Source organism: Saimiri boliviensis, chromosome 17, assembly GCF_048565385.1.
Source record: "Saimiri boliviensis isolate mSaiBol1 chromosome 17, mSaiBol1.pri, whole genome shotgun sequence".
NCBI classification, from domain to species: domain Eukaryota; kingdom Metazoa; phylum Chordata; class Mammalia; order Primates; family Cebidae; genus Saimiri; species Saimiri boliviensis.
This window is the reverse complement of record NC_133465.1, coordinates 72173469-72190527: the sequence shown is the minus strand read 5'-3', so window position 1 is coordinate 72190527 and position 17059 is coordinate 72173469. Positions and strand designations below refer to the sequence as shown.

Genomic DNA, 17059 nt, shown 5'->3' with positions numbered 1-17059 from the left:
GCCATCACAGGACTGTGGCTGACACTATTGAGCACCCAGCAAGACAATGCCCCATGGGCAGGCGCACCCCAGCCCCCACTTTCCCCAACACCCCACAGGCAGGGACACCCTGGCCCCCACGCTCCCCAACACCCCACAGGCAGGCACACCCCAGCCCCTACTCTCCCCTAATGCCCCACGAGCAGGCACATTCCAGCCCCCACTCTCCCCAACAACCCACGGGCAGGCACACCCCGGCCCCGACTCTCCCCAGCACCCCACAGGCAGGCATATCCCGGCCCCCACTCTCCCCTAACACCCCACAGGCAGGCGTACCCAGGCCCCCACTATCCCCAACACCCCACAGGCTGGTGCACCCCGGCCCCCACTCTTCCCAATGCCCCACAGACAGGCGCACCCCGGCCCCCAGCCTCCCCGACACCCCACAGGCGGGAGCACCCCAGCCCCATCTCCCCTAACATCCCACGGGCAGGCACATCCCAGCCCCATCTCCCCAACGCCCCACAGACAGGCACACCCCGGCCCCCAGCCTCCCCAACACCCCACAGGCGGGAGCACCTCAGAACCTGCTCTCCCCTAACACCCCTACAGGTGGAAGCACCCCAGCACCCAGTCTCCCCTAACACCCATGGATGGGTGCACCCCGGTCCCCACTCTCCCCAACACCCCACGAGTGGGAGCACCCCAGCCTCCAGTCTCCCCAACACCCCACGGGCAGTGCATCCTAGCCCCCACTCTCCCTTAACACCTCAGGGCTGGGCGTCACCTCAGCTGCCACTGAGTGAGAAGCTCAGCTACCTCACAAAGACCAGACAACACCATGAAGACAGTGACTTCAGGCTGCTGCCACACATGCCCTCTCGCCCTCAGCAATGAGGAGACTCGGACAGAAAGCATCAAGCCACCGCCAGCTGGCAGGTAATGGCCGCCAAGGCAGGGCAACAACCCCCTGCAAGGGGAAGCTGCAGGTACGCCACCTCACCTCCTCCCCGCAGGGGCACTTTCTAAACTGCAGCAAGAAACAGCCCAGAGGACAGCAGTCTCGCCAGGTGGACGCCTCCCATTTGGGGGAGAGGATGTTGAGGAGAAAGGAGCTGCTGAGAAAGAGACCCAAACTCTGCTCAAAAATTCACTTGGATCCCTGGGCACCTCAAGATAAGGAAGCACAAGGCGAGACCCAGACACACCTGTCAGAGAACAAACACAAGCCACAAAACACGCATACACCGCCTCCAAGCAATACGACACACATACACTGCCTCCAAGTGAAACAACACGCATCCACCGCCTCCGAGCCACACGACACACATACACCGCCTCTGAGACACACAACACACATACACTGCCTCCAAGTGAAACAACACGCATCCACTGCCTCTGAGACACACAACACACATACACCGCCTCCCAGACACACAACACACATACACTGCCTCTGAGACACACAACACGCATCCACCGTCTCCGAGCCACACGACACAAATACACTGCCTCTGAGACACACAACACACATATACCACCTCCCAGACACACAACACACATACACTGCCTCTGAGACACACAACACGCATCCACCGCCTCCCAGACACACGACACACATGCACCGCCTCTGAGACACACAACACACATATACCACCTCCCAGACACACAACACACATACACTGCCTCTGAGACACACAACACGCATCCACCGCCTCCCAGACACAGGACACACATACACCGCCTGAGACATACAACACACATATACCGCCTCCCAGACACACAACACACATACACTGCCTCTGAGACACACAACACACATACACTGCCTCCAAGTGAAACAACACGCATCCATCGCCTCTGAGACACACAACACACATACACTACCTCTCAGACACACAACACACATACACCGCCTCTGAGACACACAACACATATCCACCGCCTCCCGGACACACAACACACATACACTGCCTCTGAGACACACAACACGCATCCACCGCCTCCCAGACACACAACACACATACACTGCCTCTGAGACACACAACACGCATCCACCGCCTCCCAGACACACAACACACATGCACCGCCCACACCAGGGAGCCCACACCACATTCAACCAACACAACATACACATGCCACCACGCCAGAGAGGCCACACTGACTCTGAGCCACACAACACACACATGCTGCCCTCCTGTCACGCCAGCTGCACTTCTGCCAACCGAAAGATGCAATCAGAAAATAACCAAAGAAAAACCATTCCTCTCAAAATCAGAAACACTTCTGGGATTAAGTGAAAGAATGAAAGCAGAAGACACTTGTTACTGACATGTCTTCTCTGCCATCACCACTGGACACAAAAGCCACAGCACTGGCCATGCCCACAGATGTTCACCCACGGCTTGGCCCGCCCTTCAGACAGTGCCGACTGTGTCCAGAACCACAGCACGTGGCCCCCAACACATGGCGCCCACCCCCCGCACAGTGACCACCCATCCCCCAACAGCAACCACCCACTCCACGGTGCCCGCCTCCCCACAGCACCCGCTCCAACAGCACCTGTCCCCAATGGTACCCCCACCCCGCCCCACCCCACCATCCTCACAGTGCCTACCTCCATGCCGCCACCTTCGGCTTCAGGAAGGTCAGCCCCAGTCGCTGCACGAGCTTCACCCCCAGCTTCCGCAGCAGGGTCTGGTTGCTCTCAGGGAGTCTGCAGTTATCGAGGCAGCTAAGGACGGTGGCAGCTGCGAACAAGAGCCGGACTCAGTGCAGGGAAGGCTGCAGGGACCTTCTGACTGCACCACCTGCATTCCCAAAACCACAGCCAGCTTCACGGGGATCTTGAGGCAGGAGACATCACCAAGACCCCCATCATCCCAAACCGTGAACCAAAAGCTGCTGGAGTTGAACCTACTCAACTTCCTTGCTGTGAAGCAACAGTGGTGGGTCAGGAGAGCAAGCACCCAGAGGCAGAAAGCCAACCTGAAGGGGGGGCAGCACACATCAAGGCCCGAGAGGCCACAGGCACACCACGGCCAGGGAAACTATGCAAGCCACAGGGCACACTGTGGCCAGGGAGACCACACAGGCCACAGAGCACGCTGCCGCCGGGGAGAACCATGGATCACAGCGCACGCTGAGGCTGGGGAGACCCTGCTCAGGCCACGGGCACGCTGCAGCGGGGGAGACCACACAGGCCACAGGCACGCTGCAGTGTGGGAGACCACACAGGCCACAGGCACACTGCAGCAGGGGAAACCATGCAGGCCACAGGCACGCTGCAGCGGGGGGAGACCACACAGGCCACATGGCACAATGAAGCCAGGGAACCATGCAGGCCACTGGGCACAATGCAGCCAGGGAGACCACGCAGGCCATGGGCACATTGCAGTGTGGGAGACCACGCAGGCCACATGGCACAATGTAGCCAGGGAGCCATGCAGGCCACGGGGCATGCTGCAACCAGGGAGACCACGCAGGCCACTGACAGACCACACAGGCCACAGGGCACACTGCAGCCGGGGAGAACACCCAGGCCTCGGGGCACACAGCAGCTAGGGAGACCACCCAGGCCGACAGGGTTCCTGTGGCTTGCACTTTTTTTCAGGGCAAATCACTCAGCATCATGCAGCAACGACATCAGCAGGACAGGAGGCTGAGCCGAGAGGAGGCTCCAAGCAGCATTGGGCGCAGCATGAAAGGGAGAGCCTGTGAGCAGAAGGTATGGGGGTGGGGAGACACAAAGGTCAGCCCAGGACGGCAGCCTTCCCAAGACAGACAAGGGCTGGGGTGGAAGTGCATGGCGACTTCAGAGATGGGCTGGCGGTGAAATGGACAAGACTGCAACCAGCTGACCGGGGAGAGCAGAAAAGAAGAGAAGCTGAAGACAAAGCTGAGAGCTGGGTGAGGTGATGGAAGTCAAGGAGAAGGAAGGGACAGCAGGGCAGGGAGCATCAGGGTGTAGACAGAGCACGGGGGTGGGGGACAGTGAGGGGGACGGGGACAGCGGGGTGGGGACAGAGCAAAGGGATGGGGGCATTGGGGTGGGGACACAGCAGTGGGGTGGGAGGGCTGGATATGCAGAGCCCTGGGGGAAGCTCTGCCTTGAGGCTGCAATCGATGATAGAAAGGGAACACTCGCCAGCTTTAGGTGCACCTGGTGCCACGTGTGGCCTCGGGCAGAGGTCCTCCCTGTTTAACTCACTCATCCTGGCCTATAGACCAGGCCAGCTGTAAAAGCATCTGAGTAACTTCTCAGAAGGTTCACACCGTGGGCAAGACCAGCCTGGGTGACAAGCACGACAGACCGAGAGGGAGGGGGTCTGCGTTCACATCACCGAGGGCGCTCCTCCCGCCAACAGGGCCTGGCAACCGCTGCTGGCGGTCTCAGGCGTGGTGAGGACGTGGCGGCCGTGTGTCTAAAGAACCCCGTCTTCCAGAGACGCATGGAAGCACACACAGGTGAGACGCACTGTGTCCCCGCGTGAGGTGCAGGACGAAACAGGGGCCACACACCAAAACCTGGACGCTCTGGAGAGAGACACGAGGCCTGCACACCTTTCTCTCTCCTTCATACATGTTTCAAATTTTCCATAATGAAAACTTTTAAAAAGAGAAAGTTATTCAAATCTGACATTTGGATAGCTTCTAAAACACAGAGGCTCTAAGAAGCTTCTCTTTTTCCAGATGGTAAACCTCTGCAAGGAGAGAAGTAATGCCCTTACTTTTACAAACTAAGGCTCACTCTAAAATTAAGAGAATTGGGCCAGGCATGTGGCTAACGCCTTTAAACTCAGCACTTTAGGAGGCAAAGGCAGGGCAGATCGCTTGAGCCCAGGAGTTCAAGACCAGCCCGGACAACACAGCAAGATCCCATTACTACAAAAAATACAAAATTAGCCGGGCATGGTAGTGCTCGCCTGCAGTCCCAGCCCCTGGGGAGGCTGAGATGGGAGGAAGGCTTGAGCCCAGAAGGTCGAGGCTTCAGTGAGCTGTATCACACCACTGTACTCCATCCAGCCTGGGCAACAGAGGAAGATCCCACCTCAAAAAAAATAAGAGAATTAGGAAGAAGGAAGAAGGCACAAGAGGCCGTGGCTATGGCTATCAGAGGAACATGGTTGCTAATGGGTCCCAAGAAGCCAGGTCCAACCTCAGATCATGACACAGGTCTTGCCCAGACCTCCCATACCAGACCCCAAGCAGCAATCCTTATCAACTGACTAGGAGAGCAGACGAAAGTCCAGTTATTAAAACCCACAACAGGCCAGGTGCAGTGGCTCACGCCTGTTATCCCAGCATTTCGGGAGGCTGAGGCGGGTGGATCACGAGGTCACGAGATCAAGAACATCCTGGCTAACATGGTGAAACCCCGTCTCTACCAAAAATACAAACAATTAGCTGGGCATGGTGGCTCAGGCAGGAGAATCATCTGAACCCAAGAGGTGGAGGTTGCAGTGAGCCAAGATCGCACCACTGCACTCTACCCTGGCGACAGAGTAAGACTCCTTCTTGAAAAAAAAAAAAAAAAAAAAAAAAAGGCCGGGCGAAGTGGCTCAAGCCTGTAATCCCAGCACTTTGGGAGGCCGAGGCAGGTGGATCACAAGGTCAAGAGATCGAGACCATCCTGATCAACATGGTGAAACCCCGTCTCTACTAGAAATACAAAAAAAAATTAGTTGGGCATGGTGGTGCGTGCCTGTAATCCCAGCTACTCAGGAGGCTGAGGCAGGAGAATTGCCTGAACCCAGGAGATGGAGGTTGCGGTGAGCCGAGATCGCGCCATTGCACTCCAGCCTGGGTAACAAGAGAGAAACTCCGTCTCAAAAAAAAAAAAAAATCCACACACACAAAAAAATGAGTTTCCAAATATACCAACATACAGTTCCCGTAACTATGAATAAAATGTTAAAGAGACTCTTGATTATATACGGGCAAACTTGCATCACAAATATACCTTCTCTTAAAAATAAACCTTACCATAGGGCAAACAATCTTCACGTTTTCCATGTTTAAATATTTGTGCCTAAAAAAAAAAAGTTTAATGTTAAAAATACACTTACAAGTTTAAAACATAAACACAAATTATTAAAACATCCATTATATCTTTTGGAAGTTTTATTGTAAACAATCACAATCTAGTAACAAAAAAAAAAAAAACAGTTTTTGTACAGGATAAAGTAATTTTAAGAAAGAAAGTCATCTCCCAAAAATCCATCTGAAAATAGGGATGCAGGGATAGAGTCCAGTCCACTATGGAAGGCTGTGGCTGCTCCACCCCCCTCATCAGTGGAATCCCTGCAGGGATAGAGTCCAGTCCACTATGGGGGGCTGCGGCCGCTCCACCCCCCTCATCAGTGGAATCCCTGCAGGGATAGAGTCCAGTCCACTACGGACGGCTGCAGCTGCTCCACCCCCCTCATCAGTGGAATCCCTGCAGGGATAGAGTCCAGTCCACTATGGGGGGCTGCGGCCGCTCCACCCCCCTCATCAGTGGAATCCCTGCAGGGATAGAGTCCAGTCCACTGCGGAGGGCTGCGGCCGCTCCACCCCCCTCATCCATGGAATCACTGAAACGTGTCCAGGTTTAAGTTCAGAGCACTATTATCCTATAAAAAGGATTTTTTAAATTATCAGGATGCGTACAAATAAAGAAACAAGGGATTAAAGTTACAGGCCAAACCACCTCACACAAGGGTCTCCAACTGTATTCATGCTTCACCAACAAATGAGAAGGGTGACCAGCTCAGCCCGTGTCTCGCACACAGGCCCAGCACCCAGTCCCCACGACATACACACACAGACGTCATCACCCAGAATCCTTCAGAAGAAACAGGAATACCAGATTTTCTCTCAAACGCTGGTTCTAGCCCTCTTGAATTCTCAGCCTGAGGTTTTACCTTCTGCTGTAAAGTCTGCAGGATGGATGCAAAGATTCACATAAATATCCAAGCCCCATAACCAAAGCATCCTAGGGCTGAGCCCTTCTAAGAAAAAGCAAATCAATTTCCTTTCCTTCAGAAAACAGAATTTCACAGTCAAAACAAAAACTCTGTGTTTCAGATCATCTGCAACGCACACTGCCCCCACCCCTCCCTGGGCCCTAAACTAAACACTGGCGTCTTTTATTTGCATTAGGAACCCTGTAAACTGCCTGATCTTTTACTTACGTGTAGAATAGGCCAGGCGCAGTGGCTCGTACCTGTAATCCCAGAGCTTTGGGAGGTCAAGGTGGGCGGATCATGAGGTCAGGAGTTTGAGACCAGCCTAGCCAACATGGTGAAATCCCATCTCTACTAAAAATACAAAAATTAGCCAGGCGTGATGGTGAGCCATGTAATCCCAGCTACTCGGGAGGCTGAGGCAGGAGAATCACTTCAGCCCGGAAGGCGGAAGTTGCAGGGAGCCAAGACATGCCATTGCACTCCAGCCTGGGCAACACAGCAAGACTACATTTCAAAAAGAAAAAAGAAAAAGTATAGAATAGAAATGTCTTCTTAAAAGAAGAGGGGACCAGGCACTGTGGCTCATGCCTGTGATCCCAGCACTCTGGGAGGCCGAGGCGGGCGGATCACCTGAGGTCCAGAGTTCAAGACCAGCCTGGCCAACACGGTGAAATCCTGCCTCTATTAAAAATAAAAAATTAGGCGGGTGTGGTGGCACGTGCCCATAGTCCCAGCTACTCAGGAGGCTGAGACAGGAGAATCACTTGAACCCAGGAGGCAGAAAAGTTGAAGTGAGCTGAAATCGCGCCACTGCACTCTAGCCTAGGAGACAGAGTGACACCGTCTAAAAAAAGAAGAGGGAAAAGAGGGAACTTGGACTGTCTCCACTGAGCCAGCTGAGGGGCTCTCCTAAGAGCTGACCAGAGAAGCAACGGAGCCACGCAGACCGCCTGTCACCCCCATGGAGCAGATCCCACACCTATGAGCAAAAGAGGAAGGAGACATTGATTCTCCCTGTGAGGCAGAGCAGGGTCTCTGGGTCTGTACAACGGGGCAGCGGCAGCACCCACCCTACTGAGCCACTCCGAGAATCACATGCAAGTGTTCATCAAACACATTCACCGGGGAGATGGATAGTAACATGTTCCCTACCAAGTGAATGGAGATGATCCTTGTTTGCCCAAAACCAGTTCTCATTTAACTTAAGATTCTTCCCTAGATTTAGTTTGTGTGAAATTCAAAACTGAAAGTTAAATTACTTCACATCAATCCAAATGTATCCAACTTAGTATGTGTTTTAATCCCAAGTCATCGGTTTACAGAACAAACACTTGTGAACAGAAACCCCAGGGCACAGGCAGGCTCCCCAGGTGGGATGCAGGGTTCGGGGCAGTCACAGGGCCGAGCACACACTGAAACTCCCTGGGGCTAGGCTGACAGCCTGAGGCCCACCCAACCCGCAAGGAGAAACCTCACCATGCCCGGGGGACAAGAAGACAAGAAACTTCACAGAAAAGCTGTCACTGCAGCCAGCTCGCCAGCTCAGTGGGGAACAGTCTGCCAGATGAACCGCGGAGGGTCCCTCACCCCTACCCACACCGCCCACCTTGGGAGGCTTCCAACTGCCACAACAGAGGTAGGCAGGAGTGATGCCGGTGACTTCCAGTCCCAGGTCAGAAGCCTGGCACCTGGTCAGGGTCTCTCTGGACACCACCCCTCAGGACATTCCCCCCAGGAAGCCGGCTGCCTGCAGGAAGAGCCAGCCTCAGCCGAGGGCCCGCTGCACCCTGCCCCTCGAGGCGCTGCCATGCGGTCTTCTCCGCAGAGGCCCAGGCATCAAGGGGCAATAACAAGCCACCCCTGCACCCCGCCCTGCGAAGCCACAGAATCGATCCACATAAAAGTGTGGCTGTCACTGATGTCACCAGCTGTGGAGTAACTTGTTCCACAACAAATAAACCCGTGAGCGGCTGAAATCTCATCCTGTAGACAAGGGGCACCACCGTATCACCTACAGCTGCGGCCACGTGACCAGATTCCACTGGCAGTGGGATGGAGGACATGGGGATGAACAATGAAGACCACCACAGAGACTGACGTGAGAAGCCTGGGGCAAAGGCCAGAACCCAAACCTGAAGAGCAGCTGTGCAGCCAGGAGGGTGCAGCACCAAGATCTGGGAAACTGCTGACCGTTCCTGGAAACAGGCCAGCGTGTCCCCCCGTCTCTCCTGGAAACAGGCCAGCATGTCCCCCGGTCTCTCCTGCAAACAGGCCAGCGTGTCCCCCGGTCTCTCCTAAAAGCAGGCCAGCATGTCCTGTGGTCTCTCCATCCCCTGGTCTCCCCTAGTGATGAGCTAGCACGTCCCCAGTCCTGCTCAGAGACGGGCTGTCATGTCCCCCGGTCTCTTCATCCCCTGGTCTCCCCTGGTAATGGGCTAGCGTGTCCCCCGGCCTCTCTGTCCCCTGGTCTCCCCTTGTGGCGGGCTAGCATGTCCCCCGGTCTCTCCAGGAGACAGGCTAGCGTGTCCCCTGGTCTCTGGTCTTTCCCAGCAACAGGCTAGCCTGTCCCCAGTCCTGCTCAGAGACGGGCTAATGTGTCCCCCGGTCTCTCCATCCCCTGGTCTCTCTCCACAGCAGGCTAATGCGTCCCCTGATCGCTCTCCGTCAGTGTGATGGCATGTCCCCCAGTCTCTCCAGCAACAGGCTAACGCATCCCCCAGTCTCTCAGTGACAGCCCAGCGTGTCCCCCGCTCTCTCCATCCCCCATCCTCCATGTCCCCTGGCCTCACTTGGCAACAGGTTAACACATTGCCTGGTCTCTCTCACTAAGTAAAAAGAATCCAAGATACTGTGAAACGCCCAGAGTGCCCTCACACGTGAACATTCTTTATTTACTAAATTATGTGAAGTGTAGTACAACATTCTGAATAGGAGACTAAGATCAATGTGGTGAGCTGGGCGTGGTGGCTCACGCCTGTAATACCAGCACTTTGGCAGGCCGCGGCAGGCGGATCTCAGGTCAGGAGTTCAAGACCAGACTGGCCAACATGGTGAAACCCCATCTCTACTAAAAAATACAAAAATTAGCTGGGCATGGTGCCTCTTGCCTGTAATCCCAGCTACTTGGGAGGCTGAGGTAGGAGAATTGCTTGAACCAGGACCTGGGAGGTGGAGGCTGCAGTGAGCCAAGATCGCACCACTGCTCTCCAGCCTGGGCTACAGAGCGAGACTCCAACAACAAAAAAAAGATACGAGTGGTGATGAGCTCTCAGGAAAGCAAGCATCATCTCTTGTAACTGGCCTGGACACCCCACACCTGGGAACGCCCAGCCCAGCTCCCACTGTCCCCAGCCACACACAGGAGACAGCACCAAGACCAGCACCGGCCACCATCTGCAGTAACCAGCACCCAGTGTGTGTTTACAGGTCAAGGATTCTTTTTCTCCCCACACGTCTCTACGTTGGGCAATTTCCAGCTGAATTACACAGGCGGCCTCCTGGGCATTTGGCACACACAGAGAAAAGCCCCAAAAGTTACCCACTTTCCAGGCATGGACTCCGGAGGGCAGAAGGGACGACAGGGAAGGAAGAGTCAATGAAGACAGGGCTTTGTTTGCCTCCATTTACTTCACCTAAAAGTAAGGCCGTCTTTGCCTGACAAAGTGTGCAGTGGCCTGGCCAGTGCTGAGTGTGGCAGCAGGACTGGGAACATGTCAGCAGGAAGACGTAGCCAGAGACAGCGCTCTAGTCATCCACGGTCTCAAGTGCTCATCAGCTAAGCCATAAAATGGGGCCACACCCCACTTTCATAGAAGCATAATGGGACCAACTTAAAACTACCTGCTGAAGAGCGTACCCTAGACAGAGGCAATTACACCCGGATTAGAGAAAAACACCCCACACAGTGATGAGGAAAGACTGCCAGCTCTGTTTTTGTTGTTCCAGAAACTAGCACAGCGCAAGGTGCAAACAGAAGGAGTTTCTTAGCAATCATCCTCACCCGCCGCGCCTTTCAATTGCGACCCACCCAAGCTGGCTTTACTGCAACGTGCAAGCCAGCTTCCCCTCCTGGGGGCATGTTCTCCAAGCCCAGTAAATCACAGGCTGCCGAGCTATTCGGGAGCAAGCTCAGCCGCTACCAAGCAGGAGATGCTGGTTTGAAGCTCCCTGGAGGCACTGCCAAATCTAGGCCAAGAAAAGCAACTCCACCCCAGGCCCTGGGAGAAGGGCCCCCACGCCACACCAGTTCAGGCTCAGCTCTTGCTGGTGACATGGGCTCCTGCGAAGTTGTGAGTGTCGGACAGCCCTGAGGCAGACGGCTGAGACCACGCTGCGTACCAGCGGGTCACCCCGGGGCCTCACGTAACTAGCCATGCCAACTCTGCAGATGGGGAGGGGGAGACTCTTCCCCTTTCTGCCATCCTGAGTCCTGCTCCCACACCAAGACATGGCATCTTGGAGGGTTCAGGCTCGGCACACAGAGGGCAGCCGTGTCCAAAGCCACTCTAGGGCACACCACACAGAAGGGCCACAGGGCAGGCACAGAAGAGCATCTTTAACACCAAACAACGCATTCCAGGCTGGAGTCCCTTGAGAGCACAGCTCCAGGTCCTTCCTGTGCGAGCAGCAGGGCAGGAAACAGCCTTCCCGCCACACCAATACTGGAGCCCAGAAAAATCACAACTTCCAGTGCATGTGCTGGCCTGCAAAAACAAAAGCCAGGGACATCTTAAAGAGCCCCACTACCACCCCAAGAAAGAACAGAAGTTGCCATGGGGCGTGAGAGCACTCAGAAGAGAGTTCGTCCTGAAGATGGAGGCCCAGCTGGGCCAGGTGGGGCCGGACCAGAGGCACTGCCTCCCCCAGGAATTAGCACGCGTGCAGCCTCCTCAAGACCACCCTACATTCAGAGGAAAAAGGGAATTTACAGAAGTGAACACTTTATTTGTTGAATTAGTAAGTAAATGATCAGAATCAGAACCCCAGAGTGAAAAAAATATACTGTTTTTGACAAAATAAGCTTCTGACAAAGTATACAAAATTTTAAGTAAACAAAAAATTAATTTCAGGCTGGGTGTAGTGGCTCATGCCTATAATCCCAGCACTTTGGGAGGCCGAGGTAGGAAGGTTGCTTGAGCCCAAGAGCTCGAGACCAACCTGGACAACATACCAAGACCTCATCTCTACTAAAAATACAAAAATTAGCCAGGTGTGGAGGTGTGCCCCTATAATCCTAGCTACTCAGGAGGCTGAGGTAGGAGGATGACTTGAGCCCGGGAGGTGGAGGCTGCAGTGAGCTGAGATTGTGCCACTGCTGCCAAAAAAAAAAAAAAAGGTAATTTCACACAAAAATGCTCCAATGATTGAAACAACCACATGTAGCTCTTATCTTTCCAAAACGAGGTGCTGTTTATTCACCTAACCTTGGAATGTAAGGTAAACACCACCCTCCTTCACAGGCCGGTGCCACGCAAGACCCAGCCTCACACCCTAGCAACCCGGACCTGGGTCCACGTCCTCATCCACAAACCAAGCAACACGGCACTCAGAGAGAGTTCAGAAACCACAAGAGGACGTGGCTTCCTACCGCTACCCCTCATGGGCATCACCCTTCACCCCACGTGTCGCCCTGCTTGTGACGGTGTACTGCACTCAGGCCTGCATCATAGAACACGGGGTCAGTGAGGAACAACAGACTGACGGTGGGGCCGTACGGTGACACGTTTCTACCGCACCTTACCTACGCTCACATGCACCATCACCACCGCGTCACAGTTCTCTGCAGTACTGCGTCTACAGTCGCGTGGTGCAGGCGTGCAGCCGGGGGCAACAGGCCACACCGCAGAGCCTGAGGGTGCAGCAGGCGACCCCACGTACATCTACGCACCGACTATGATGTTCACATGACAGCACTGCCCAACGACGCGTTTCTCAGGACTACCCCCCGTGAGGGGACGCATGACTATTTCGTGACTGACTCAGCCTTTTAAAATGTTCCCAGCAGCCCACGAAGTGACCTCACAGCATAAACAGCCAGTGGCATTACCATATTCGAGCTTAAACAACTCCCCATCACTGAGCCTTCTGGCTGCTGCTCCAAGCTCATTCTGAGCAGCCCAGCTTTCCAGGACAGGGACCACTGACTGCTCACATTCAGGTGTGTGCGACCACCTCTGGCTGTGCCTCTTCCCCAGAAGCAACAGAGTTCCCAAGGAGAAGACGAGCGAGGAGCCCATACACCTCCCAAGGTTGAGCAAAAGCTCAGGAAAGCCCTTTGCTCATCGTGAGCCACCACAAACAGGTAAGATGCTAGAAAAGAGTTGTCAATCATCCGTGGCTGGGCACAGTGGCTCACATCCGTAATCCCAGAACTCTGGGAGGCTGAGGCAGGCAGATCACTTCAGTCAGGAATTTGAGACCAGCCTGACCAACATGGCAAAACCCCATCTCTACTAAAAACACAAAAAATAAGCGTGGTAGTGGGCACCTGTGATCCCAGCTACTCAGGAGGCTGAGGCAGGAGAATTGCTTGAACCTCGGAGGGAGAGATTGCAGGGAACTGAGATTGCGCCACTGTACTCCAAGCCTGAGTGACAGAGCAAGACTCTGTCTCAAAAATAGTAATAACAAGCCCCGTTAATATAAGAATTTCAAACACAGGAAACCTACAAGATCTAAAAAGATTAGAATCGGGCCGGGCGCGGTGGCTCAAGCCTGTAATCCCAGCACTTTGGGAGGCCGAGGCGGGTGGATCACGAGGTCAAGAGATCGAGACCATCCTGGTCAACATGGTAAAACCCTGTCTCTACTAAAAATACAAAAAATGAGCTGGACATGGTGGCGCGTGCCTGTAATCCCAGCTACTCAGGAGGCTGAAGCAGGAGAATTGCCTGAACCCAGGAGGTGGAGGTTGCGGTGAGCCGAGATCACGCCACTGCACTCCAGCCTGGGTAACAAGAGCGAAACTCCGTCTCAAAAAAAAAAAAAAAAAAGATTAGAATCAATTTCTAGGGCCTGGGCTGACAGCTCACACCTGTAATCCCAGCACTTTGGGAGCCCAAGGTGGGTGGATCACCTGAAGTCAGGAGTTTGAGACCAGCCTGGCCAATATGGTGAAAACCCATCTCTACTAAAAAATACAAAAATTAGCCAGGTATGGTGGCATGTGCCTGTAGTCCCAGCTATTCAGGAGGCTGAGGCACGAAAATCACCTGTACCCAGGAGGCGGAAGTGGCAGTGAGCCAAGATCGTGTCACTGCACTCCAGCCTGGGTAACAGAGTGAGACTCCATCTCAAAAAGAAAAAAACGGAATCAATTTCTCACAGCAGCAAAAATGCAGTCATACACAGCAATCTCTACAACATCAAAAGAAAACCTAAGAATAGGAAAAATGAAGAAAAGGGAAAAGGAAGATCAGCCTTACAGACAGATCCAATTTTAGAAGTCTAGTCCCTCCCAAATATAACTACTATCACTTATTTTCACTTTCACATAAAATTAACCATTTCTCTATCAATCAACCAAAAAACATCCATCATGCCTCTCCTATTTGCCCAACGTACTGACGCATAAAAGATGCAAGAGACAATTCCTGCCACGGAAGCCTGAAGTCAAACCACACAAATAAGATCGTACGTAGCTCCCAAGCCACCAAGCAGCCCATGGGCTCAGAGGCCACAGGAGGGCATGACAGCGGCAAGGGAGACCTCACAGAGCAGCGGCTTCGCAGGAACCTGAAGGGGCATCAGCCTGGGAGGCAGAGGTCTCAGATTCCGACGTCTGAGGTCAGAGAAGGGTCTGAGCTTCTCTGCAGTGCAGGTGGGAGTGGCGCAGCTCTGAACCCAACAGGAGGGAGGATCCACCCACCAGGCCGCCAGTGGATGTGACTGTGCCCCGTGTGGAAGTGAGAGAAGAAGACATAGAGAGGCAGGGAAGGAAGAGCGGGCAAAGACCAGGATGAGGCGAGGCGTAGGCCACGTCTCCCGACAGGGTTGCTGATACACTCTGGGAAAGGCAGGCTACACAGGGGTCCCAGGCCGGCCACTTGACCAGCTCTGCCAGGGCAAAAGCAAGCGTGAGGACGGAGGGCATCCATGGCTCAGAAAGGCCAGCGAGCCGAGCAAAGACACCAGAACACACAGGGAAAGCCGCGAGGAGGCCAAGATGAAGCCACCCTCTACTCAGGCCACAGAACAGCAGGTGTGCCGCCAGGATCTAAGGCACAAAGGCAGCACGGGGCAGAGCCTGGCACTCCACAAATGGAAGCCTCACACCCTCCACCACCACCTTTACTGCAGCCAGCAGCAACAGCAGAGGAAGGAGGGTGGTTGGGGAGCCCGGTGCCTCCAGAAGGGACAACTCCCAGAGGGAGATGGCTCGCACTGGACCAGGCGGCAGAGAGGGGCAGACTCAGGATGACGTGAGGCAGAGAGCCACATTCGAGCAGAGGGCCATGCACTGGAACGAGGACCCCAGGACAGGAGACGCGCCAGAGCCACATCCACGAGGCGGGCGTGAACGGACGGCAGGAGCAAAGACGGGTCTCAGCAAGAGCCCGGCTCCTGGTCGCAGGTATGGCCAGCAGCACAGAAGTCCCTGTTTGCTGCTGGGCTCCTGAGTACACAGGCCGGGAAGGGAAAGTGATAACACAACAGGTATGACCTGGGACTTGAGGGTTCTGAAGCGTCACATGTGTATCCAACAGGTGCACAGAACGAGGGCTCAAGAACCAAGGACAGAAATCAGGAAATGAAGATAAAGGGTGAATCAGAGCTGAGATATGAACAGCCTGGGCCAAAGCCTGAGGGACATCAGCCTTAGAGGGAAGGTCAAGGCAAAATGTCGGCAATCGGGCATCGAGGGCCAGGGAGCTGGATGAGGGCAGGGCAGGTGAGGGGGCAGGGGCACCCCATCCTGCACGGAGGCCACAGGCCAGGATGATCAGGACAAGGGCCACCACGACCCAGCTCTAGCCCACTCAGCACCAGCCCAGCCTGGCGCACCGCACCGCCCAGCTCTCTGCCTGTCTGTTCCTCATCCAAGAACTGAGGTGGGTGACGCTGGTGACCCACCAAACCTCCTCCCCATCTAGCACATGACCCTGCACTGGGCTGCCTGTGAGCACATGCCTGCAAGCAGGACGTGCCACTTCGGCAGGGACAGGCCGGGGCTGCCTGGAACTCGAAGGCATGCAGCTCACTACACAGGCTTCTCTAAGACTCACACCACTGTGCCCGCCCCACATAAAATGCTGAGTGACAGGAAATGACTGTCAGAGCTGGCGGTCCAGGTCTTTACTCAACGCCACAAGGAAACTGAACCAGCGTGACTTGGAGCACCCCGTTTCCCCAGAATGCTATGGAAGCATGAGCGCTGGAAAGTACCCACATTCAAACTGCTCTTGCCATACTTTCTGTGTCCCAAACCTTGCCCCAAGAGAGCACTACAAGTAAAAAGGCTACACGGATCACCTTCCTCTGGCCACGCTGAGCCCTAAAGGGAACAGTAGGGCACTGTTCCCCAAATCTGAAAAGAAATCAAGGCCGAATAAGAAATTTATAGATAATCAACTGTCTCCTTTCATCTTCAAAGCGTGTGACTGAGCTAATTAGCCTCACGCCAGCCTCTGCGGTGAGAGGTCTGCTGCTTCCCTCCCGGGTGGGGCCAGGCGCTGGTGTCACCCTCGCCTCAGGTCACAGGAGAGACGGAGTCAGCAAAGGGCCTGAGCAGAGTTCACAGCAGCTCAAGCCCTGGTTCCTGGCCCACGCAATCCGGCCACAACTTCTCCTACTTGGGGACCTGACTGCTTTTATTAACTATAAAAAACCAGAGCGGCTTCCACCCCTCTCTTCACAAGTACCCAGCAGGAGCTGGGGGTGAGGCTGACAATGCCAGTGTTATTTGGTTTTTAATGCTGTTGTTTGTGACTATTTCATGCTTAACAAGAGTTGTGCTTTTGTCAATGATAAAAATAAAAAGCCATACTGTGAAGGGGAAACTTGAGCCTCACAGCCAATAAGGGGAAGAGCACCCTATTATCCTATCACCACTTCCACTGGCAAGCAACCCTGTCTCCCAGTCCTCACTCGCCTCCCAGCCATTGTGAGGACACAAGGGGAGGAACCCACGC

At 54.5% G+C, this 17059-nt stretch overlaps 1 protein-coding gene across 2 annotated transcripts in view; it reads right to left on the bottom strand.

The window, feature by feature from the left end:
* TBCD (tubulin folding cofactor D) overlaps positions 1–17059 on the bottom strand; it is a 205699-nt gene that overhangs the window by 160540 nt on the left and 28100 nt on the right. For both annotated transcript variants that reach the window (XM_074389091.1, XM_039476649.2), the window contains exons 8-9: positions 5965–6010; positions 2597–2729 (exon numbers count right to left, since the gene is read on the bottom strand). In XM_074389091.1, the coding sequence (XP_074245192.1) occupies positions 2597–2729; positions 5965–6010 (179 nt within the window). The remainder of the gene's footprint in view (positions 1–2596; positions 2730–5964; positions 6011–17059) is intronic.